Source organism: Cetorhinus maximus, chromosome 20 (assembly GCF_964194155.1).
Source record: "Cetorhinus maximus chromosome 20, sCetMax3.hap1.1, whole genome shotgun sequence".
In the NCBI taxonomy this organism is placed as follows: Eukaryota; Metazoa; Chordata; class Chondrichthyes; order Lamniformes; family Cetorhinidae; genus Cetorhinus; species Cetorhinus maximus.
The window spans coordinates 84,792,891-84,818,111 of NC_135898.1; the positions used below are offsets into that span (position 1 = coordinate 84,792,891).

General features: G+C 46.7%; 1 protein-coding gene across 1 annotated transcript; it reads right to left on the reverse strand.

Annotated features, from left to right (window-relative positions):
* Positions 1 to 3,078: 3,078 nt before the first annotated feature.
* On the reverse strand, positions 3,079 to 23,809 carry LOC144694532 (uncharacterized). Its single transcript, XM_078565087.1, has 10 exons — positions 23,754 to 23,809; positions 19,384 to 19,825; positions 17,751 to 18,022; positions 17,119 to 17,245; positions 16,916 to 17,028; positions 14,826 to 14,962; positions 14,620 to 14,702; positions 8,575 to 8,743; positions 7,456 to 7,538; positions 3,079 to 6,388 (listed from the first exon to the last, which is right to left on the reverse strand). The coding sequence occupies exons 2-10, from the start codon at positions 19,742 to 19,744 to the stop codon at positions 6,162 to 6,164; spliced, it is 1,572 nt and encodes a 523-aa protein (XP_078421213.1). The 5' UTR covers positions 19,745 to 19,825; positions 23,754 to 23,809; the 3' UTR covers positions 3,079 to 6,161.
* Positions 23,810 to 25,221: the final 1,412 nt, after the last annotated feature.

Here is a 25,221-nt window from a genome sequence, read left to right on the forward strand (position 1 = left end):
AGATTAGTCAAAAAGAAAAGGGAAGCATTCATAAGGGCTAGAAGGCTGGGAACAGATGAACCCCGTGGAGAATATAAAGAAAGTAGGAAGAAACTTAAGCAAGGAGTCAGGAGGGCTAAAAGAGGTCATGAAAAGTCACTGGTAACCAGGATTAAGGAAAATCCCAAGGCCTTTTATACATATGTAAAAAGCAAGCGGGTAGCCAGGGAAAGGGTAGGCCCACTCAGGGTCAGAGGTGGGAATCTCTGTGTGGAGCCAAAGAAATGGGAGAGAATATTTCTCATCAGTTTTAACCAAAGAGAAGGACTTAGCAGTCAATTTGTCTAGAGAAGAGTGTGTAGATAGCCTGGATCATGTTGAGATCAAAAAAGAGGAGGTGTTAGGCGTCTTGAAGAATATTAAGGTGGATAAGTCCCCAGGGCCAGATGGGATCTACCCCAGAGTACTGAGGGAGGCAAGGGAGGAGATTGCTGAGGCCTTGACAGAAATCTTTGTATCCTCACTGGCTACGGGTGAGGTCCCAGAGGACTGGAGAATGGCCAATGTTGTTCCATTGTTTAAGAAGGGTAGCAGGGATAATCCAGGAAATTACAGACCGGTGAGCCTTGCGTCAGTGGGAGGGAAATTATTGGAGAAGATTCTTCATGACAGGATTTACTACCATTTGGAAGCAAACGGGCGTATTAGTGAGAGGCAGCATAGTTTTGTGAAGGGGAGGTCGTGTCTCATTAACTGGATCGAGTTTTTCAAGGAAGTGACAAAGATGATCGACAATGGAAGGGCAGTGGACGTTATATACATGGATTTCAGTAAGGCCTTTGACAAAGTCCCTCATGACAGACTGGTACAGAAGGTAAAGTCGCACAGGATCAGAGGTGAGCTGACAGGATTGGTACAGAATTGGATTGGTCGATTCTGGAAGTGCAAAATGTTTTAGTTGACGGGCAATGTAATCGGCGCAGGCTTGGAGGGCCGAAGGGCCTGTTCCTGTGCTGTACTTGTCTTTGTTCTTTGTGAGTGGCTTGGAGGGGAACTTCCAGGTGGTGGTGTTCCAGACAGACTTCCCCAGGGTATACAAAAAGTACTGGGAATACTCAGCAGGCCTGGCAGCTTCCATGGAGAGAGAAACAGACAAAGAAACAGACTGATGACTCTTTGTTACAGCTGAATACATGCGGATTTGACAGTTTTAAAGCTAGGCAGGGAAAGGGGAGGATAGAACAAAAACAATCCGCGATAGGGTGGAGAGCAAGAGAAATTAAATGACGAGGGATGATGGTGCATGGCTAAAAGAAATGGCAATAGGATAAGTAAAGAAACAAAAAAAAAGCGCCTTTTGAAGGAGGTGCCTTGCTTAAAAGCTGCGACATTCCTTAAAAGCTCCCAATTCTAATGAAATCATCATCACCCAGAAACATTCTCTCCTTCTTTCTTCATGGGTGCTGCAAGACCTGCTGAGTATTTCTAACATTTGTTTCCCCCTCATATTTCCAGCATCTGCAGTATTTGCCTCTTCCTCAATATGTGTGCGTTTGTTGGAGTGAGAGGTTTTGAATTGGGGTTGGAAGCTTATCTAAATCCTGGCTTCTCCACCACCCCTGCAGTGTGGGACCCATCCATTAAAAGACAACCTGATTTCCTGATGTTTGCTTGCTTTGAGAGTGGTGGGATGCTGGGGTCAGGGCTGTGAAAGAAGTGGAAAACAGCAGTGTTGTTGGGTTGTGGGGCTACAGTGGTCAGTTTCTTTTTTCCTTTCACCAAGGAAAATCAGGGCTGGTGTGTGTTGAATACAGTGTATACTTAGAGAAATTGGCTCAGTCGTGACGCCTGTCACTGAAACATAGCCACTTGGATAATGGCGGGCAACAGAACTGGATCCCAGTACCTTTGGGAGAAGGGGTGAGAAATCTGATGTTTGGCATCTAATGCCTTATGGATGTTTCATGAGGGTGTGCCCAGTTTGTTGTCATTAATACTGCAAAATGATGGACTGAGTTGTGCTTTGATACTGCAGTTCTGTCTTCCTATTACTGGAAGTCCTTTCTATTGAGCAGCAACGAGAGAGCATCATCACCCAGTGGTAGAAACCTGTAACTTCAGTTGTTTTCATACCAGGTTCCCTAGTGTCAGTGAGGCCAGTCCCTGGAATGTCACAGGTTGCTAACCCACTTTAAACGTAACTGGATTTCTTTTCTTTGTTTTTGAGCTACCCAGTAGACGTGACCTCAGATACCCAGGGACGAGGCTGATCCCATGGAGGAGGAGTGCCCTCTGCCCTGGTCTCCCTACCACCCAGTTGTGGGGGTGTACTTGGCATACAGGTGGAAATGGGGGCCCAACTGGTGTGACAAGGCTCTGAACCCCAATAAATGACTGCTCAGTTATGTTTTGTTACCCTTGCTAAGGGTGATCAATTTGGCTATATAAAAATAATCAGCATATGGTTTTGGATACTAAATACTTGGGTGGGCCAGTGCTACTTGTTGTGTTGACCTTTCCCCCTGCTGTGGCATGACATGGCACTGGGTGCTTGCTTGCTTGGTGTTTATGACTCCTCTTTCCCCACCCCCAGCAACTAGCAACTCACCCTGGGTACCAAGGCGGGGTTAGGAGTGGAAGTCATTAGCATCCATTTTCATCTCCAGTGAAGATGTTATCTCAAAAATTAAGTGAAATGAGCAAAGCTTAAAAGGATTTTAACTGTGACTTGATTCAGAAGCAGTTCCTGCTGCTCAAGTTCACCTGAAAGATGGATGGGAGGGGTGGACAAGAGACTGGGGCAGTCTGAAGGTCCAGTGGTGAATTCTGGAGCAGTGAAAGGAATCCCTTCCTCACTTCTCATTCCCTCACCCCACCAAGAAAAATAATAGCAACAAGTTTATTAAAATAGCATCTGATTCTTTTCTCAGCTCTGCGTCCTGCCTCTGTTTTAAGGCTAGCACAGTATCTCCCAGTGGCTGCCTTGTGCTGTTTACTCTATGCAATGTAGACTCCTGCATTTAGGTCTCCTGTGAGTCTGATTGTGATGTGTGTAAATATTAGATGACTTGTGTGTATATTTACCTTCTCAAAACTGGATTATTTTGAGAATATAAATTCTTTATTTTTTTTCTTCCTGATCAAAGTAACGATAGATATGTACAAGTTCTTTATAATGTGTACATTTATAAAATGGCTACAAGAGTTTTGATTTTTTTAAAATGCTTATACACAGTGTAGTCCTGAGTAATACAGTAAGAGATCAGCTGAGTTTGCAGAAGGTATGTTTTGTATTGTTAAAAGAAGAAATGTTTGCAGTTTGGTAGGTGTTGGTACCTAGAAGAGTATCAGTTAAGCTCTTGGCCTTTTGCTACACAGTGACTCCTGCTGGCAAATGTGTATATGTCAGCTGAAAGCATTACCAAGTCAACATATTCTGCCTGTTTCATGTCTGGTCCCAATATGTCCTTTGAAGAGGGGTAAGAGAATCTACCTCCAAGTGAATTAGGTTATCAGTGGTCACAGCATAAAGGAATATTTGCACTTGCTCATAGTTAAAGTAGTGATACCTTTAGGGGAATTAGATCCAAGGGAGAAAAAAAATGAAGCAAATACTAATTACAAAATAAATCAGTACTCTGCTCTTGAACACAGGAGGAACGGGATGACATAACCCATAACCTTAAATGAGGGAGAGGTAATGGCCTCATTGTTTATGTACCCTGACACTTAGTACTTCTGCAAGTGTTTTCATTTAAAACAATGAGGAAATTCTGAAACTTATGTACCTTCAGGCCTCCTTTTCTACAGCTGGATAATGTTTGATAGCCATGTTGAAGGTATAATACAGGTGTTGTTGCTAGGACAGAGGCCTAAGGTTGTGATCTATCAGCCTGCTACATTTGTCATTGAGAGGAAATCTGGTTGACATTTTATGCACGAGATCTAAAATAGAAAAAGGTGGGGAGACCATTTGTTGTCAAGGATGGACCCATGAAGATTTGAAATAAAGACAAAATGCTAGAAACACGCGTGGACAGAGAAACGGGTTGATCTTTCAGATGACCTTTCATCAGGGTTTGAAGTTCAGTCTGCTGTTTTTAGTGGTCTTGGTAGGAATGCTACACTGGGATTCAGCATTCCTGCAACGAATGCAAAATGGCTGAAGCACGGTCAACACTTCTTGAACTATTAGCTCGGCAGCAGACCATGTCTTTGTTCGTTTAATTTGGGACCTGTTCACATAATGTTTGAAGAAACTTCAATGCTGACAACGTCATCTTTTGGCTATGATGTTAGAACAAGACCCCATCCGCCTGCTCGGGTATATGTAAAAGATCCTGCTACGATTAGAGGAAGGATTCCTTCCATCAAACGTGTCTCTCAGGTAATGGATTACTGAGGCCGCCCCAAGAGTTAACTTGCTTCCAGTCTAACATTACTATGTCTCAACTTGGGAGCCGGCGCAATGTTGAAGAGATGCCATTTTATATAAAGAATGAAATAACTTGGACATGCTGCAACAAAGCCCTGTCTACGTCTACAGTGATGTATAAATGGAGAAATACTAAGTCTCTGGAGGAGTGGTACACCAGCAGACCTAGTATTACGTGAATTTTGTCAGCTACCACTGGGTTTATCGTGCCAGTATCCTGTCAAATAAATAAAACTGAAAGCTGCCTAATCAAAATGCTCTAACCTGTAATGTCTTTGTACAACGTCTCCCTGCTCACAGTACAGCGTTCTCTGGGTTTGTAGAGGCAGGGATTTTATTTTAGTACTTTCTGCAGAACAGTGCTGGCAGCTTTAGATTGTGAAATATTCTCCTCCAATATTTAATAAAATTTCACAGACCACAAAAGTGTGGTTATCCTTTTTGTTCAGCAGTGGATGGAGGACTCAGATATTCTACTTGTTCACAATGGCAGGTAAATGCACCAGAGTAATCTGCCTCTCTGTACTCATCTAATATTAACAGGTAAGCCTTTATTTCAAATCGAAGTGTCATCTGTGGTTCAGTAATTATCCACTCTCCTCTCTGAATCAGAAGGCTGAGTTCAGGTCACCCTCCAGAGACTTAAGTATATAATCCAGACTTGCGGCACGCAAATGCTGTCCACGGTGCAGTCTTTCTGATGAGACATTAGACCAAGGCCCCAACTCCACCCCCTCCTCATTGGATATAAAAGATTTCATGGTACTATTTTGATGAGAAGCAGGGGAGTTCTCCCCTCTGTCCTGGTCATTATTTGTCCCTCAAACACCACCCTCTGGTCATTTAATAAAAACAGTGTGCTGGAAAAACTCAGCAGAGCTGGTAACATCTGTGGAATGAGTAACAGAGTTAATGTTTCAAGTCCAATATGACTCCCCTTCAGAGCTGTTCTCAAGAAGAGTCATATTGGACTCAGTTAACTCTGTTATTCTCTTCACAGTTGCTGCCAGATCTGCGGAGCTTTTCAAGCACTTTGGCTCTCCAGCATCAGCAGTATTTTACTTGTATTATCTCACTGCTGTTTGAGAGAGAGTTTACTGGGTCCAAATTGGCTGCTACATGACGACAGTAACCAAATCAAAAGTAATTGATTGCGAAGGATTGTCCTGGGGTCACGATGAGCACAAGCTCATTCTCCACAAATGTCAAATGGGGAGTGGAAGATTAAATGAATTCAAAAAAACCTTTTTGTCGATAACCTGAATGCCGAAGGAGAGATCTGACTCAAGTGTGTAAAGCATCATAGTATAGATAAAGTCAATCCAAACTACTAATTCAAAGTGAGGGAAATAGAATCAAAGGCTGTGAAGTTTAAATTAAATATAAAACAAATGTCAGGAAGACTCCATGACAGAATAGAAGAAGCTGCCTGATGAGTTGGTTCGGCGCAGTTGAATCGAGCAAACTGGCACCTCTTGTGTGCCTAATGGCAGAATTACTGTACTGTAGGGACAGGCTTTGCTTTGTCAAAACATAAAACTTTTTTTTATATCCTTTACAGTGGCTGCTGACTTGAACATCAAATTATTTTTGGATTGACGTTAAAATACATGTTGACTGTGGTGGTGTTTGCTCATGCGTACACGGGCAGATGCACTGTCTCGCACAAATCAGCCAACAACAAGATGTCCAGTCGGATGGGTCACTTCACTGCTGGATAATTTACACCACTCCCCCTACCCGGGGGTCATGCTTTTTCCTCAGTGGTTCCTGTGAGTTCCATGTTTATCAGCACAAGGCTGGACACTGTCCCGCTGCAGCCAAGGAAAGCCCGGGTTTGTTCCCTTGTGCTGTCTGTGACTATGGGTTCCAGGAGCTGACCTGGCAAGGAAGGATGTGTCTCTGTGCCGCTCTCTGTGGTGGTTACCTCTGCCAATGCAATTTCTTCAGTCCTTTCTGCTTTGACTGGTAATGCTGTGGAACAAGAGGTGTTAAATAGCATTAGATGCTGCACCAGCCTGCACAGCCATATTACTCGCTCGTTGAAGAAAAGCTGATTTTTCTCTCCAACGATCTGTTCCTGATCCACACTGTTACTATCCCTTCATAGCAACAGTTACTATACTTCAAATGTGCAATTCAGAGACTCAGAATTCTGCAGCAAGTCACTCACTGTCTGACTCCCCAAAGCCTGTCCACCATCTTACAAAGAACAAGTTAGGAATGCGATGGAATAGTTGCATAGATGAATGCAGCTTCCAACACACCATCCTGACTTGGAACTATATCATTGTTCCTTCACCATCACTGAGTCAAAATCCTGGAACTCCCTCCCTACCAGAACTGTGGGTGTACCTACACCACATGGACTGCAGCAGTTCAAGAAGGTGATTCTTCACCACCTTTTCAAGGGCAATAAATGCTGGCCTAGCAAATGACGCCCACATCCCACGAACAATTAAAAAAATCTTCTTTGGCTGCAAAGAGCTTTGGGAAAGTTTTTTTTTTCCCTTTTCCGAGCAGGAAGGGTCACAGTGCCCAATCCTTTGTCTATGCTGAGCCAGGAGTTAGGGGCACTATAATTGCCCTGAGTTCTCTTGAACAAGCGAGGCACGGCAGGGAGGGGGGTAAATTCACTTTCACTCAGCAACCTCTTGCTGGATAGCATCTTTGCTCATGGCTGGTCACTTGATCAAGGACCAGAAGTTATAGTGCATTAAGACTGAGTGATGCAAGATGGGACAGTATTTTGGACTCCCCTGGGTCAAAGGAATGGAAAATATGCCAGCATTCTTACAGCCACTCAGTGTATTCAGAAAGGGAGAGGGAAAGAAAATTATCAATGTCAGTTTGAACCTTCTTTGCACTCCCCAGACCAGGCCAAATTTAGCATTTCTTCCTGAGATCATTCAACAAATTAAAGCCAGGAATCATCTTTGACCATATAGGGCACCATCCTACCTCCCCAACCCCCCAAGCAATACATCCATCTATCCAGCCAACTCTCAATGTCAGCAACATCCCATAATCATTTTCTGTACCTGAACTTACAGAACCCGCCTCCATGTCCTCTGACCCATAAGTGTGTAGGGGACTTTCATCCTCAGCCATACTTCCAGCCTCACTGCAATCAAAAGAAAAAGACAGACACATAAACTGTATCAGCTGGAAACTCTTCTCACACAGCTAACTTTACATAAACATTGGCCAAAATAAAAAAAAAACAGGTTTTCCCTTTTCTACTTTTTAAGGATGTGAGCCATAGTTCATTGCTAGCATTCTTGCCTCAGAGGCAGAAGATCATGGGTTCAAATCCTGTTCCAGAGACTTGAGCACAAAATCCAAGCTGATGCTCCCAATGCTGTACTGAGGGAGTGCTGCACTGTTGGAAGTGCCATCTTTCAGTTGAGACATTCGACTGAGGCGCTGCCTGGCCCTCTTAGGTGGCCGGAAAAGATCCCATGGCATAATTTTGAGGAACAGCGATGTTATCCCCGGTATCCCTCAACATCACTGAAAACAGACTATCTGGTGATTATCACAGACCATTATAGGAGCTTGTTGTACATAAATTAGTTGCACAAACAGATGACAAAGGGGCAGCAGAACAATAATGAGCAGCACTAATGTAACAGTTGAGCAGCAAATGCCAGTGGGCCAGACACAGACCTAGTTTGCATCTGGGAGCTGAGTTCAAACCCAGGCCAGACTTACAAGGACACAAGTCTATCGTCTTGCTGGTTGTAAGGATCCTGTGCAAAATATATTTGCATAGCGTCCTAGCAGGAACGAGTTCGAGTCAGTGCTGACTAACATTAAATTAGAAAGTCTCTCAAGAGGTCATGGGATGGCCAGTGTTGGAAAATACAGTGCTGGTGCAATAGGGATGTTGTTGTGCTGCTGAGTTTGAGGCATATTGATGGGGCTGATTAGAAGGAGCTTTACTCTACGTCTCCCTCTGTTGTATCTGATGGCAGAACGCTTGATGCTAATGAGGAAAAGCATTCCATTCCCAATGCATTAACACTCTGTGGATCAAATCCACTGTTCTATGTTCTGCAAAGCGAACACAGACTCGGACCTGGGCGAGCTGGACATTAAGTTGGGTGGAAAAAGCTGGGATAGGTGGGCTTTATTTCTCTTGTATTTCTATTATATACCTGCTGTGTTGCCCCTGTTCCTCAAGGGTCTGTAGCAGCACGTCCTGATGTATGGTCTGGATGTGATGCAGGAGTGTCGCCTCCTTTGTGTATTTCTTCCTGCAGTGACCACAGCTCAGCATTCGGGCATTGGTCATGTGGATGTTTCTCACGTGACGGCGCAGGTCCCCTGCGGAATATAACACACCTTAGAAAAGATTCTGCACTGACTGCTCATTTAGTTTTAACTCCTCCTCAACTCTGTCTCTTCCCCCACCAGCACAACCCCCACCTCCCCACCTGCAGCCTGTTGGGGATCCATCTGTAAGCAATAGCAACCATCTGATATTCCTTACCCAAGTGGCTTATTCTTCATGTGTGAACTAGGCGGAGAGTGTTGGGCGGCTGTTTGGATGAGAACAGAATGGGCTCGCTGGTGATATCTTCACTGTCACGCAGATGTGCACAAACACTCATGGTGTGCACACAACTGTATGCACACACATGGTCATGCACACAAGTACATGCGCTCACGCACATTTTCCTTCAATGGGCAAGGATTGGTGATACAGAGCTAGAGCCATGGTCGATTCCGTTTCTTCTACCTAACCCAAGGTAATGAATGCCAACTATACAGCCTTTAGCCAACTCACCATAGCCAGAAGTATGTGGCCTGAGCTTGTGGCTCTGTGTTCCAGAAAAGGCCAGCAAGTCCTCAGTCGAATGAGGCCAGTGTCCTTTTCACTGTATCCAAAAAAGGGTACAATCAGTATCAATGGCATTGTGTCACAGCAGAATGCAGTTGGCACCCCTGGAACTATCCTGGCAGTGTGTGCTCAGTGCTCTCTGCACAGTACCCCAGAAGAGAGTGGTCAACGCCACTGGAGAAGACAATGCCGCCAGAGAGGAGGGGAGAAAGTCAGAAGCAGAGAAAAGGGATGGGAAGAGGAAGCAGGGATGTGAGCTCGTGAGCATAATCCTGAAACATTCTGTTAGTGTTGCGTGAAGAATTCACTGTCAGATTAGCACGTAGTCCATGTGCAAAGGAAGGAATGTTCGGAATGGTAAGGATAAGAGATAATGTAGATCCTCAACTTTCCACCACTTGCCACTTTCTAGATGGCCCCTCACCAGACACATACATTCACCACTCCCACAGGACACAACCATATAAAACGTAAATTACCCACACAAGGAGGGTTCCAACCCTGAAGAGAACGTTTTTCCGCACAGGTGGCTGTTAAGATCTGGAATGCACTGCCCGAAAAAGTGGGCAAAACAGATTCATCTGAACATTGGCTGTAACATTTCTTACATGATGACAGTTTAAAAGTACATAATTGGCCATGGAATAGTTTGGTCTTCCTATGGCTATGAAAGGCACTAGTAAAATGGAAGCCCCTTCTAGCTTAGAAGCATCTGAAAACGGTTCATATGTGTGGAATTATTTTAATATTTAGTTATTGCCGTTATGTAGTGGCACTTTTCTCTGCACAGCAAATTGTCACAGATAGAGACGAGATGAATGAACAGTTAATCTTTATCAGTGGTGGAGTGATGTTGGCTCCAAGACTCCCTACTCCCCGCACTTCAATTAACCACCACATAAATCACACTGCAACAGGGAAAAGGGACCGAGACCCACACAATTCCCATTATGAAGTTGCGAGAAGCGTTATATAGAAACACAAGTGCCTCTATCGATGATCTGTCTGACTTGTGCAAAGGTATGGTCAGCTCGTAGACCATCCCCAATGACCTCCAACACCAACCCTTCCTTCAATAGCCAGTTGCCAGGAGGCAATATAAATCTCCTCATCAATTTTCCCTGCAAAAACTCACCTTGCCCTTGATTAGTCATTTTTTTATTCATTCATGGAAAGTGGGTGTCGCTGGCTAAGCCAACATTTATTACCCATCCCTAATTGCCCTAGAGAAGGTGGTGGTGAGGTGCCTTCTAGAACCTCTGCAGTCAATCCGGTGTAGGTACACCCACAGTGCTGTCAGGGAGGGAGTTCCAGGATTTTGATTCAGCGACTGTGAAGGAACAGCGATATATTTCCAAGTCAGGATGGTAAATGGCTTGGAGGGCAACTTCCAGGTGGTGGTGTTTCCATTTGTCTGCTGCCCTTGTCCTTCTAGATGGTAGTGGTTGTGGGTTTGGAAGTTGTTGTCTAAGGAACCTTGGCGAATTCCTGCAGTGCATCTTGTAGATGGTACACACTGTTGCTACGGTGTGTCGGTGGCAGAAAGAGTGAATGTTTGTGAATGGGGTGCCAAACCAGTGGGCTGCTTTGTCCTGGATGGTGTCAATTTTTTGAGTGTTGTTGGAGCTGTACTAATCCAGGCAAGCGGAGAGTATTCCATCACACTCCTGATTTGTGCCTTGTAGATGGTGGGCAGGCTTTGGGGAGTCAGGAGGTGAGTTACTCTCCATGGCATTCCTAGCCTCTGACTTGCTCTTGTAGCCACAATATTTATTTGGCTAGTCCAGTTTCTGGTCAATGGTAACCCCCAGGATGTTGATAGTGGGGGATTCAGTGATGGTAATGCCATTGAATCTCAAGGGGTGATGGTTGATTCTCTCTTGTTGGAGATGGTCATTGCCTGGCACTTGTGTGGCACAAATCTTACTTGCCACTTATCAGCATGCTCTTGGATATTATCTTGCTGCATTTGGACCTGGACTGCTTCAGTATCTGAGGAGTCACAAATGGTGAACATTGTGCAATCATCAGCGAACATTCTGCTTCTGACCTTATGATGGAAGGAAGGTCATTGATGATGCAGCTGAAGATGGTTGGGCCTAGGACACTACCCTGAGAATGTCCAGCAGTGATGTCCTGGAACTGAGATGATTGACCTCCAACAACCACAACCATCTTCCTTTGTGCTAAGTATGACTACAACCAGCGGAGAGTTTCCCCCCCTGATTCCCATTAACTCGTTTTGCTAGGGCTGCCTTGATGTCAAGGGCTGTCACTCTCACCTTACCTCTGGCGTTCAGTTCTTTTGTCCATGTTTGAACTAAGGCTGTGATGAGGTCAGGAGCTGAGTGACTCTGGTGTGAGCATCAGTGAGGTCATTGCTAAACAAATGCCGCATGATAGCACTGTTGATGACCCCTTCCATCACTTTACTGATGATTGAGAGTAGACTGCTGGCGCGGTAATTGGCTGGGTTGGATTTGTCCTGCTTTTTGTGTACAGGACATATCTGGGCAATTTTCCAAATAGCTGGATAGATGCCAGTGTAGTAACTGTAACAGTACAGCTTGGCTAGAGGCAGGGCAAGTTCTGGAGCACAATCTTCGGTACTATTTCCGGAATATTGTCAAGGCTCATAGCCTTTGCAGTATCCAGTGCCTTCAGCCATTTCTTGATAGCAACTGGAGTGAATCGAATTGGCTGAAGATTGGCATCTATGATGCTCATGACCTCCAGAGGAGGCTGAGATGGATCATACCCTCAGCACTTCTGACTGAATATTGTTGCAAATGCTTCAGCTTTATCCTTTGCACTAATGTGCTGGGCTCCCCCATCATTGAGGATGGGAATATTTGTGGAGCCTCTTCCCCCAGTGAGTTGTTTAATTGTCCACTACCATTTATGACTGGATGTGGCAGGACTGCAGAGCTTAGGTCTGGTTGTGGGATCGCTTAGCTCTGTCTATCACTTGCTGCTTGTGTTGTTTGGCACGCAAATAGTCCTGTGTTGTAGCTTCACCAGGTTGTTACCTAATTTTTATGTATGTCTGGCGCTGCTCCTGGCATGCCCTCCTGCACTCTTCATTGAACTAGAGTTGATCCCCTGGCTTAGTGGTAATGGTAGAGTAGGGAATATGCTGGGCTATGAGGTTACAAATTGTGGTTGAGTACGATTCTACTGCTGTTGATGGCCCACAGCGCCTTATGGATGCCCAGTCTTGAGTTGCTAGATCTGTTCGAAATCTATCCCATTTAGTACGGTGGTAGTGCCAGACAACACGATAGAGGGTATCCTCAATGTGAAGGTGGGACTTCGTCTCTACAAGGACTGTGCAGTGGTCACTCCTACCGATACTGTCATGGACAGATGCATCCGAGGCAGGCAAGTTGGTGAGGATCAGGTCAAGTATGTTTTTCCCTCGTGTTGGTTCCCTCACCACCTGCCGCAGACTCAGTCTAGCAGCTATTCCCTTTAGGACTCAGCCAGCTTGGTGTGTAGTGGTGCTACTGAGCCACTGTTGCTGATGGACATTGAAGTCCCCCATCCAGAGTACATTCTGCGTCCTTGCCACCCTCAGTGCTTCCTCCAAGTGGTGTTCAACATGGAGGAGCACTGATTCATCAGCTGAGGGCGGGAGGGTATGTGGTAATCAGCAGGAGATTTCCTTGCCCCTGATGCCATGAGACTTCATGGGTCCAGAGTCGAAGTTGAGGACTGTCAGGGCAACTCCCTCCCGACTTTTACCACTGTGCCGCCACTTCTGCTGGGTCTGTCCTGCCTGTGGGACAGGATCTGTAAGGTACGATTCCGTGAGTATGTCGACCTATTGCTTAACTAGTCTGTGAAACAGCTCTCCCAATTTTGGCACAGCCCCCAGATGTTAATAAGAAGGACTTTGCAAGGTCAACAGGGCTGGGTTGCATTGCCGTTGTTCTTTCTGGTGCATTTAAAAGTCAACCCCATGGCTGTGGGCCTGGAGTCACTTGTAGGCCAGACCAGGCAAGGACAGCAGATTTCCTTCCCTAAAGGACATTAGTGAACCAGATGGGTTTTTATGACAATCGTTTCATAGTCATCATTAGACTTTTAATTCCAGATATTTTGCTGAATTCAAATCCCACCATCTGCCGTGGTGGGATTTGAACCCGGGTCCCAAAGCATTATCCTGGGTCTCTGGATTACTCGTCCAGTGACAATACCACTACTCCACCTCCTCCCCTAGTCTGTATTGAAGGGAATAGGGATCAACGCTCCTCCACTGTACTGGGCTTTCAAATCTGACATATGGCGCGTACTAAATGAACCGTCCAGTACCGCCAATCATTATTGGGCTATTCAACCCCAGGGGAATCACAATCACACCCAATTCCGACCCCATATGAAGTCCTTGTGCCTGAAACTTCTAGCAGGTGTCAGGAGCTCTGTCGTAACATTTTATTTAATGTCACACTGATGTTTACAACCCCTACATGTGACACATTGTTAAAAGTCGAGGCTGAAAAAAGGCACGCGGCTCTTTAAAATTACAGGCATTCTTTACATTTAAATAACTATATTCTGCTCTGGGTCACGCTGATGCACCATCTGTATCGTGTGAGGAGACAGAACAGCTTTTGTTTCTAAACCGATTAGTCATGGTGAAGGCCCTGAGCTCCTGTTATTTCTGTATCTTCATGCTCTGCCCATGGAGAACAGTGTGAAGTACTGGAAGAATTCACAGGCTGATTAACAGATGAATAGGCAATATCGTGAACACACCTTCCATGGCTGTGACCACCTGTAGTACCAGTGGGTGGGAGTTTGGGAAGGTGCTGGGATTAATCCGATACAGCAGGCCGAGTGTTACGAGCTCCACCAACCTATACAACGAGGTAGGGGGCCACCCACACAGGACGAGAGGATCCCACCAGGTGACAACCAGAAATCCGAGACCATCTGAAGCGGGGCTCGAACCCTTCGCCTTCTAAGGAAAGGGCCAGTAATGCTAGCACCAAACCCAAAGCACTGAATGAAAAGAGGCAAAGGGATAGAGATCAATCAGGGAGTGGTTATCAGGCAACACAAAGCTAAGGTTTTGAAAAATCTGGATCATTGGTGAAAGGGAGGACTGAGGGGCTCAAGGGCTTTGAGGTCTTAGTGAAACATGACTTGGAGCAGGAGATGGTGTTTTGTACCAAAGTGAGGATGGTAAGAAGTTTGAATCGTTCATATATAGAATAACATACCCAGGAGTGAATTACAGGCTGGAATCTAATTGAGGGGTTCAGGTGGTTTATATATAGAATAACAGATACCCGGAAGTGAGTTACAGACTGGAATCTAATCGAGGGGTTTGGGAGAACCCTTGTGATGTACTCACCGGACTGGAAGAAGGATTTCTGGCACTGGCTGCACTGGAACGGACGATCTTTGGTGTGAAATCTCTTGTGAACCACCAGATCACTGAAATTACAGAACAAAACATGAACCACAAACCAGTGAATTATATGGGTGTTGGGGGAGAGGCGACTGTTGGCTGGGCGAGGCCTCTCCCAGCTGAATAGTACCTACAAACTGTCCCCATACCTGGCTCTGAGGAAGCCCTTCCCACACACGTCACACTTGTGGGGCTGTGTTCCTGTGTGAATGTGAGCGTGTCTCCGCAGGTCACAGTGCTGGATGAACTGGCGGTCACAATGTGGGCACTTGTACCTGGCGTCTTCCTGCAACAGGGGAATGAGGGGGTTGGGGAGGAGAGGAAAGAGGGTTAGCGGCGGCTGCATCAGGATATTTAACAGAGGATCCTCCGATTGACTTCAATCCCCAGCACAAGGGAAAGAGAAAAACACAAGGCTGCATTTCCACAATCGCTGCCAGTGACTCATCAAAAACCATCAGACTATAAGCAGCAACGACAGGATTAATTAAGGTGATGCTTTCCTCAATGTCTAGACTCACACTGGATGAATGCCCACTTTCAGCTGCTCAAGGACCGAACCACATCAGCTGGTGGACATCCCTGCAGTCACTCCGTGGTGACTGGGAGCAGGATCTCTGGCTGACTCTCCCCTTGCGAGTACCGTGCCAGCTCTGGCTGAGTTGGTAGCCATTCTCACTCCTGAATCAGTCGGTCGAGGGATCAAGTCCCACTCCAGAGACTCGAACACAAAATCCAGGCAGATATTTCCAATGCCGTACTGAGGGAGTGCTGCACTGTCAGAGGTGCAGTCTTTCGGATGAGTTGTTAAACTGAGGCCCTCTGACTGAGGTTGACGTAAAAGATTTCATGGCACTATTTGAAAGAGAGTTTCCTCAGTGTCTTAGCCAATGCTTACCCACGTTTTCAAACATTACAACAGTGACCACACTTCATAACTACTTCATTGGTTGTAAAGCACTTTGGTACATCCTGAGGTTGTGAAAGTCACTACATAAATGTCCTTTCTTTCACATGCCATACCTTCAGATGAGGGAGGAAGGACTCAAAACAGCTTACCACAGTCAAACTTCAAAGACATGAGTCAGGCACAAGTCAGGAGTGTGATGGAGTATTCTCCATTTGCCTGGATGAGTGCAGCTCCAATAATGCTTAAGAAGCTCAACACCGTCCAGGACAAAGCAGCCTGCTGGATCAGCACCCCATCCACCACGTTAAATATTCACTCCCTCCACCACCGACACACAGTGGCAGCAGTGTGTACCATCTACAAGATGCGCTACAGCAGTTCACCAAGACTCCTCCAACAGCACCTTCCAAAACTACGACCTCTACCATCTAGAAGGACAAGGGCAGCAGATAGATGGGAACACCACCACCTGGAAGTTCCCCTCCAAGCCACTCACCATCCTGACTTGGAAATATATCGCCGTTCCTTCACTGTCACTGGGTCAAAATCCTGGAACTCACTTCCTAACAGCAATGTGGATGTACCTACACCACAGGGAGTGCAGCGGTTCAAGAAGGCAGCTCACCACCACCTTCTCAAGGGCAATTAGGGATGGGCTATAAATGCTGGCTTAGCCAGCAATGCCCACATCCTGTGAAAATATAAATTAAAATGGAAGTCCCAGCCGCTCAGGTCCTCTCCCTGGTATCCAGGAGAATTGCAGAATTTTCATCCCTCGTAAATTTTCTTTCCTTATTCAGAAAAAAATATTCACTTAAAGTTGACTCACCAGTCTTTACCTGCCCAAAATTAGAAAGACCTTACACCTTTCCGGACCTCGGGAAGTAATGCAGCACATTACACGGAACTTACGTTCTCTTCTTCAAACTAGTGCCATGGGATCTTTTACGGGACCTTGGATGATTTCTCTCTTGCTAACCGACAGAGACCAATTGTACACCTTTATCACTGTCCTGTTTGCAATCAGATAACTGAGCACAATTCAGGAGTACAGCTGGGACTTTGCTGGTCTGTGGGGCCCAGTTACTTTTCCTTGATTCATTCACCAGCTGTGTGTCGTTGGCAAGGCCGAATGTTTACTGTCCATTCCTAATTGTCCTTGAGAAGGTGGTGGTGGAGAAGGTGAATGTAATGGAGTGGTTTGCTGGGCCATTTCAGCAGCAGATAAGCAGAAACTGGGCGGAGATGGTAATGTTATGGGACAGGAAGCAGGTGTTCCTGGTGATGGAGGGGGATGAACGATTTTAAAAAAAATTCCACACCACCAACCTCGGTGTTAACCATGTGAATTTTCTTATGTCGGACATAGTTGCCACGACGATTAAAGGTCAAACTGCAGAGGTAGCACTTGTACAATTTCCCTTCCGTTTCCGCTCCTGGATCTGTGTAAAGAAACACATTTCAGAAATATTAGTTTAGGAAGCTGTACACTGAGCTAGGTAATGGCAGCGATGGTGACACGGGACAGTTACCTTCTTGCTTTGCTGACGGCTCCTCTTGGGCTGTTTCCTGGGATATGGTGAAGACCAAAGACCCAGCCGAAAACACAGCGTCAGCCGTAGCCAAGGTGAACTTCCGAGGACCCGTTTGGAGCAGCACCTGGGAGGTAAAAGGTCACAGGCCCAACATAAATTAACACTTGTGATTGGAAATTGACATTTGTCTCATGTGCTCAGGGAAGTGAGGAATGTGACTGCCAGAGCTTATGCAGAACTTCCCAATTGAAGCAAAGCACAGATTAGAAACAAAGCAAATTTCCCTCTACACTGTCCCCATCAAACACTCCCAGGGCAGGTACAGCAAGCGGTTAGATACAGAGTAAAGCTCCCTCTACACTGTCCCCATCAAACACTCCCAGGGCAGGTACAGCAAGCGGTTAGATACAGAGTAAAGCTCACCCTACACTGTCCCCATCAAAGACTCTACTGGCTTGTCTGACTGTGCCTCTGTAAATTGTAAATTGGGATGTTTTTTAGCATAAAAGAGCAAGTATGAGAGCAAGTTGCTGTCCCACTGCATCAACATCGGGTAGGTCTTGCCGAACAGGCAGCATTTTACTTGGACAAGTCACAACCCTCCCGCCGTCCCCTGATGTCCACAGTACCTGGGTTGGGTGTAGGAGTTCGGTGATCGCTGCGAGGTCCTTTCCATACATCTTGATGCCGTTGGGTAGCTCTAGTATCACCTCCTGGGGCACCTGGAGCTCCAGGCTGTCCTGGGGCACCGTTGACAAAACCAAGACGTGCCGCTCGGTCCTCTCAGCGAAGGGGTTGGCCTGCTCCTCGGTTTCTACCTCATGGCTCTCCATCAGGGGAGGCGTCGCAATCTCGCTCAGCACCTGCGCCGTTTCCAGAAGGTCTGAGTGCTCTGTGAGGACTGAGTGGAAGATATTCCCCATCAGTACATTCAGATAGTCCGTCCAAGCGCAACTCTAGCTCTGAATCACAAACTGTCACCCACTGGGGGGGTCTGTGCAGCCACTGAGCATTGCTGTCTCCCCCATCATAAAGGATCTCTGCAGTACCAGTTGCAGCCCTGCATTGGAGAAGAGGCTCCAAAATTCTTCCTAAATACCAGTGAGAAGGCTATGTGGCAATGCATCTACACTTCCCGGAGTATGCTCCCTCAGGCTAGAAGAGAGCACAGAGGAAATGCAAAAGAAAAGAAAGACTTGCAATAATCTAGCACTTTTCACAACCTCACGTCCTCCCAAAACACTTTACAGCCAATTAAGTACTTTTGAAGTGTAGACTGTTGTCGTAATGTAGGAAATACAATAGCCAATTTGTGCACAGCCAGCTCCCACAAACAGTAGTCTGATAATGACCAGTTCATGTTTTGTTCTTGGTGATGTTGGTCAAGGTTTTAAATATTGTCTGGAACATTGGGGAGATCTCCCCTGCTCTCCCTCAAAATAGCACCACGGGATCTTTCACATTCATGCAAGAGGCAAAAGGGGCCTCGTTTTAACGTTTCATCCAAGACACAGCATCTCTGACAGTGCAGCACTCCCTCCCTGGAGTGCCAGCTTGGACTTTGTCCTCACGTATCTGGAGTGGGACTTGAACTCACAACCTTCAGACTTAGAGGTAAGAGTTCTACCCACTGATATTTGCAGGAATCATACCAGGGACTTCAGTTATGTGGGAAGCTAGGATTGCTCCCCTTAGAACTAAGAGAGTTATGGAGAGATTTAATCGAGGTGTTCAAAAATATGAGGGGTTTTGACAGAGTAGATAAGGAGAAACTATTTCTATTGGCAAGAGCAGTGGTAACCAGAGGTGTCAAGGATTTAAGGTAACTGGCAAAAGAACCAGGTCGGGGGAGCTGAGGAGAATTTTTTTACACAGCGAGTTATGGGTTGGAATGCACTACCTGAAAGGGTGGTGGAGGCAGATAAATACTTGAAAAGGAAAATCCACAGGGCTATGGGAAAAGAGCAGCTGGAGTAACAATAATTGGACAGCGCTTTGAACGAGCTGGCACAGGCTTGATGGGCCGAATGGCCTCCTTCTCTGCTGTAGGTTTCTACGAGATCACAAAATAAGGCAAAGTGCATCTTTTTCACATGCAGGCCCCAAATTAAACGGGGCCAGCACCGAAACATTCTTCAGAGGACCCTACAGGACAGAAGGAGGCCATTCATCCCATCGTGCCTAGGTCGTCTCTTTGGAAAAGTTACATTTATCTTGGGATTCTGGACTGATCCTCTAATACAGCCTTATGTGTGCTTTTACCTTTTGCCTGTTCTGTGCTTTGAGTGGCGACAGCAGCCCCATTAACCTGGCCACTTCCAGAAGCCACGGCCTCGTCTGGAACATCTGGCACGAGGGGGCAGTCGCCATGAGCAGTCACCAGCTCAGGGGCTGGGTTGCCCACCGTCACCAGCCCATCCGGTGCAGCCTGGCTGTCCTGCGGCAGATGGTGGGTCTCTGGCTGCATATCCAACAAGGCGGCAACTCTGTGGCCTTCTTCACTTTGTGCCGTGGCTGATTCTGGTATGAGGTGATAGGCTTCGAGACGCCTTGCCGCTTCTGCCATCTCGCTGGTGATGATCAGCTCGCTCGCTGTCGCTGACGAGCGCTCCTCAACTTCCATCTGGCCAGCTGTTGGCAGTGATGTTGATTCAATCAATGCTGGTGAAGGCGAGATATCAGATCCAACCTCATCTACGCTTTCCTAGAACTCACATACAGACACTTGGGCCTAAAAACATGCTCTTCAGCTGATCAAACCCAATCCTTTCACAGCCCACGTACACTCTCTCCTATCATGTAATCTACTCACCCATTTAATCTTCTGGGGAAATGTTCTGTATAAACATTGCTTGGTCCCCAGTGGGAATCAATCACAGTTTCAGAACGTCAAACAAACATTCCCAGTTCGCCATTCTGAAGCCTTTTCCTCCACGGACAATATTCCTCTGCCCAGCTGCAATAGAAGCGTGGTGTCTCGTGGAATAGTTTATTACCTCAGTCTAATCCCATCCCAGAAACCTGCAACCCCTTACCAAAAGGATATTTATCCAGCCCCATATTGAAGTTATTGTACTGAACAACATTAGGACCCCATTGTTTTGTTTTAAGAGCCAAAAAAAGCTGTTTGTACATAAGAAAATAAGAAACTGGAGCAGGGTTAGGCCACACGTCTCCTTGAGCTTGTTCTGCCATTCAATAAGATCACAGCAGATCTTTGATCTCAACTCCATTTTCCCATCCTATCCCATGTCCTTCAATTACCCTGGAGTCCAAGAATTTATCAATCTCAGTCTTTAGTATCCTCAAAGACTTTATTTTTATTTGTTTATGGGATGTGGGTTTCGCTGGCTGGGCCAGCATTTATTAACCATCCCTAATTGCCCTTGAGAAGGTGGTGGTGAGCCACCTTCTTGAACCACTGCAGTCCATGTGGTGTAGGTACACCCACAGTGCTATTCGAGAGGAAGTTCCAAGATTTTGACCCAGTGACAGTGAAGGAACAGCTATATATTTCCAAGTCAGAATGGTGGGTGACTTGGAGGGGAACTTGCAGGTGGTGATGTTCCCATGTGTCTGCTGCCCTTGTCCTTCTGGATGGTAGAGGTTGCGGGTTTGGAAGGTGCTGTCTAAGGAGCCTTGGCGAATTTCTGCAATGCATCTTGTAGATGGTACACACTGCTGCCACTGTGTGAGACTGGTGGAGGGAGTGGATGTTGAAGGTGGTGGATGGGGTGCCAGTCAAGCAGCTGCTTTGTCCTGGACAGTGTCCAACTTCTTCAGTGTTGTGGGAGTGCACTCATCCAGGCAAGTGGAGAGTATTCCATCACACTCCTGACTTGTGCCTTGTAGATGGTGGACAGGCTTTGGGGAGTCAGGAGGTGAGTTACTCTCCACAGAATTCCCAGCCCCTGACCTGCTCTTGTAGCCACAGTATTTATATGGCTAGTCCAGTTCAGTTTCTGGCCAATGGTAACCCCTAATATGTTGATAGTGGGGGGATTCAGCGATGGTAATGCCATTGAATGTCAAGGGACGATGGTTAGATTCTCCCTTGTTGGAGATGGTCATTGCCTGGCACTTCTGTGGCATGAATGTTACTTGCATCATGACTATGCATCCACAGCCCTCTGAAGTAGAGGATTCCAAAGATTCAAAACGTTGAATGAAGACCTGCTCCCCATGACACTTGAGATGAGGGTCAGGACGATATATTGGATATATTGATGTTTATAGGCTTTTACTGCCACTGTTGGGAGTTTTTGCCAAACCCAGCAATGGTGCAGGGAGGGAGAGTGAAGTTTCTAAACTCTGGCCTCTCTAGATTTGTCATCCTTTGTAAACCTGTGTCCCTTCTGATGTTCACAGTCCAGCAGTACCTGTTCAATGGTCAGGTGAAGGAGTTTGGAATAATAAATAGGATTTCTACTAGAGAAAATGCCTTTTATAATTCCTCCCCACCTGACAGTTTTTCACACTTTTCTTCTCCCCAAAAGCTACTCACGATCGCCCACTTTCCTGGGAGTTATTGACAGTTATCCCACCCTTCTCCCCCCACTAATGCCCAGGATGGATTCACCTCCCACACCTGCCCAAGGCTTCCCCCCACCAATGCCCCCCCCACATGACCCCACAAAGCTACAACAGCTGATGGTCCAGCCCTCCAGAGCTGTCTGTACCTCTGAGCTCCCGGGAGAGTGAGGGAGGATGTGAGGGAAGGGCCAGCCTAACATTTAGAACCCATCTCAAACTGATGGATAGAAAAAAAATCTTGCATTTAGATAGCACCTTTTCCAACCTCAGGACATCCCTAAGGTGCAAACAACCAAGGGAGTGCGTTTGAAGTGTTGTAATGTTGGAAATGCAATACCCAATTCGTGCACAGCAAGATCCCACAAAGAGCAATGGATTAATGACCAGATTATCTGTTTTAGTGATGTTGGTTGAGGAATAAACATTAGGACTCCAACCTTCACCTTAAACATTTACTCCACCACTGATGCACAGTAGCAGCAGTGTCTACCATCTACAAGGCACACTGCAACTCCTCAAGGTTCCTTGGACAGCACTTTCCAAACCTGCACCCTCTACCACCTAGAAGGACAAGGGCAGCAGATGCATGGGAACACCACCACCTGCAATTCCCCTCCAAGCTACTCACAATCCTGACTTTGAACTATATTGCCATTCCTTCACTGTCGCTGGGTCAAAATCCTGGAACTCCCTCCCTAACAGCACTGTGGATGTACCTACACCACATGGACTGCAGCGGTTCAAGAAGGCAGCTCAGCACCACCTTCTCGTGGGCAATAAATGCTGCTAGTAATGCCCACATCCCATGAAAGAGTGAAAATATTACAATTGCACAATCAGTGACACCCTCAGGCCAGGATGACCAATCGTTCTGGATATTCCAGGATTGTCCTGAAATTTGGTTTCCCATTCCATGTCCCAAGCTTCCCGGCACATCATTTGCCCCAGATTCCTCTGGGCAACGGCTGAGGAGACTGGTCATCTTACCACTGGCCAGGCATCTTTTGTGTCTCTGCAGGAGAAGTGCAGCACCTACACTCTGCCCTGAGGGAGCAGGGGCATTGGCTGGCACTCTGGTGGGTGGTTGTGGTTGGGAGGTCCAGAGGGGGATCAGGTGGCAGGAGAGTGGGTTCTGGGCCAGCATTGGCAACACTCAGGCTGGACTCAGAAGGGGGAAGGGATCCAGCAGTTGTAGCACTTTCGTACCCAAGGAGGGGGGGATTTGGGCAGGCCCATGGGGTGGGAGGTAGTCCTTGGCTGCTGGGGGGTTGGGGGGGAAGAGAGCTTAGGGAGAGGGATTTCTGAATATGCCTGTCCAAGTTGGGAAGTTGGGCAGAGGTGTGTATGCGTATAGTGGTGAGCAACATGGGAGCATCTAAGGGGTCCAGGAAGCAGACTAGGTAAAGAATCTTACATGCGGTATGTTATCATGGGCATCTTTTAACTGAGCAACTCATTTGGGCCTCCTCATTGATGCTGTGCGATCTCTAATCTCCCACATAGACCCCACCCCACTCGCCCTACCCCACCCACAAAGTGTCCCTTATTTTGCCCCCCGTGTTGGTGGTGACCCTGCCTCAGACGGTTTCTCAGAACGTGGGGGGGGGGAATACACTTTCCCTTTTCTGTAACCTGTCCAAATAAAAGTAGTCTTAAAAGCAAACCCTAAAATAATAATAAAAGCAGCAACTTAAAAAGAAAAAAAATCACCCGAATAGTTCAACATGTTGTACTCATGTGTCATACTCAAATAAGGAGTTGTTTTGGAGACATAAAGAACAGCAGCAACGAGGGAATGCAACAGCCGGGTTAAATTGGCTAAGAGCTAAAAGTTGCAATCAATTTGCAAACACAGTTCCATCTGCAAATAAATCATTGCAAAGGGGGTAAATTTTTCTGACGATCCCCTTGTCTCCCAGATACAGGAAGTTGTTACCATTCTCTGCAGAATTGATACTTTGTTTTTCGCCCCTCCCTCCCAACATTTATAAATTTGGATTTTTTTTTTGCCCCGCAGTTGAAGATTTCCCCCCCTTTAAAGTTTTATTTTTTGTGATTTGGAAAGTATTTTTGTTTAAAAAGTTGCTCATTTTGCCCACCCTGTTAAAGGCGATTCCGCGAAGAGCAGCAGCCGCATCCGCGAAGCTCAGGGCGCCACCATCTTGAGGAACAACGACAGCGAAGAGGCAGGAGCGGCGCCGACCGGCGACCGCCGCCCACAGCGCCGCCCTATCGGCCGGGAGGGCCACGCTGCAGCTGCTCCTGTTGGAACCATGTCATGTACATTTAACCCTACACACTTAATTTATGGAATCGACATCATAGAAACAGCCCCCACCCTGCACAAGGTTCCAGAACAAAAACAGAAATAAAAATAAAAATACCTGGAAAAACTCAGCAGGTCTGACAGCATCTGCGGAGAGGAACACAGTTAACGTTTCGAGTCCGTATGACTCTTCAACAGAACTAAGTAAAAATAGAAAAGAGGTGAAATATAAGCTGGTTTAATGGGGGGGTGGGACAAGTAGAGCTGGATAGAGGGCCAGTGATAGGTGGAGATAACCAAAAGATGTCACAGACAAAAGGACAAAGAGGTTTTGACGGTGGTGACATTAGCTAAGAAATGTGCTAATGGGGACATTAAGGGTAGAAAGCAGGACGAGCAAGGTACAGGTAGCCCTAGTGGGGGTGGGGTGGGGGGAAGGGATCGAAATAGGCTAAAAGGTAGAGATAAAACCATGGATGGAAATACATTTAAAAATAATGGAAATATGTGGGAAAAGAAAAATCTATATAAATTATTGGAAAAAAGGGGGACTGGAAAGGGGGTGGGGATGGAGGAGAGAGTTCATGACCTAAAGTTGTTGAACTCAATATTCAGTCTGGAAGGCTGTAAAGTGCCTAGTCGGAAGTTGAGGTGCTGTTCCTCCAGTTTGTGTTGAGCTTCACTGGAACATTGCAGCAGGCCAAAGACGGACATGTGGGCATGAGAGCAGGGTGGAGTGTTGAAATGGCAAGCGACAGGGAGGTCTGGGTCATGCTTGTGGACAGACCGAAGGGGTTCCGCAAAGCGGTCACCCAGACTGCATTCGGTCTCTCCAATGTAGAGAAAACCGCATTGGGAGCAGCGAATGCAATAGACTAAATTGAGGGAAGTGCAAGTGAAATGCTGCTTCACTTGAAAGGAGTGTTTGGGCCCTTGAACGGTGAGGAGAGGGGAAGTAAAGTGGCAGGTGTTGCACCTTCTGCGGTTTCATGGGAAGGTGCCGTGGGAGGGGGTTGAGGTGTAGGGTGTGATGGAGGAGTGGACCAGGGTGTCCCGGAGGGAACGATCCCTGCGGAATGCCACCAGGGTGGGGTGAACGGAAGATGTGTTTGGTGGTGGCATCATGCTGGAGTTGGCGGAAATGGCTTAGGATGATCCTTTGAATGCAGAGGCTGGTGGGGTGATAAGTGAGGACTAAGGGGGACCCTATCATGGTTCTGGGAGGGAGAGGAAGGTGTGAGGGCGGCTGCACGGGAGATGGGCCGGACACGGTTGAGGGCCCTGTCAACCACCGTGGGTGG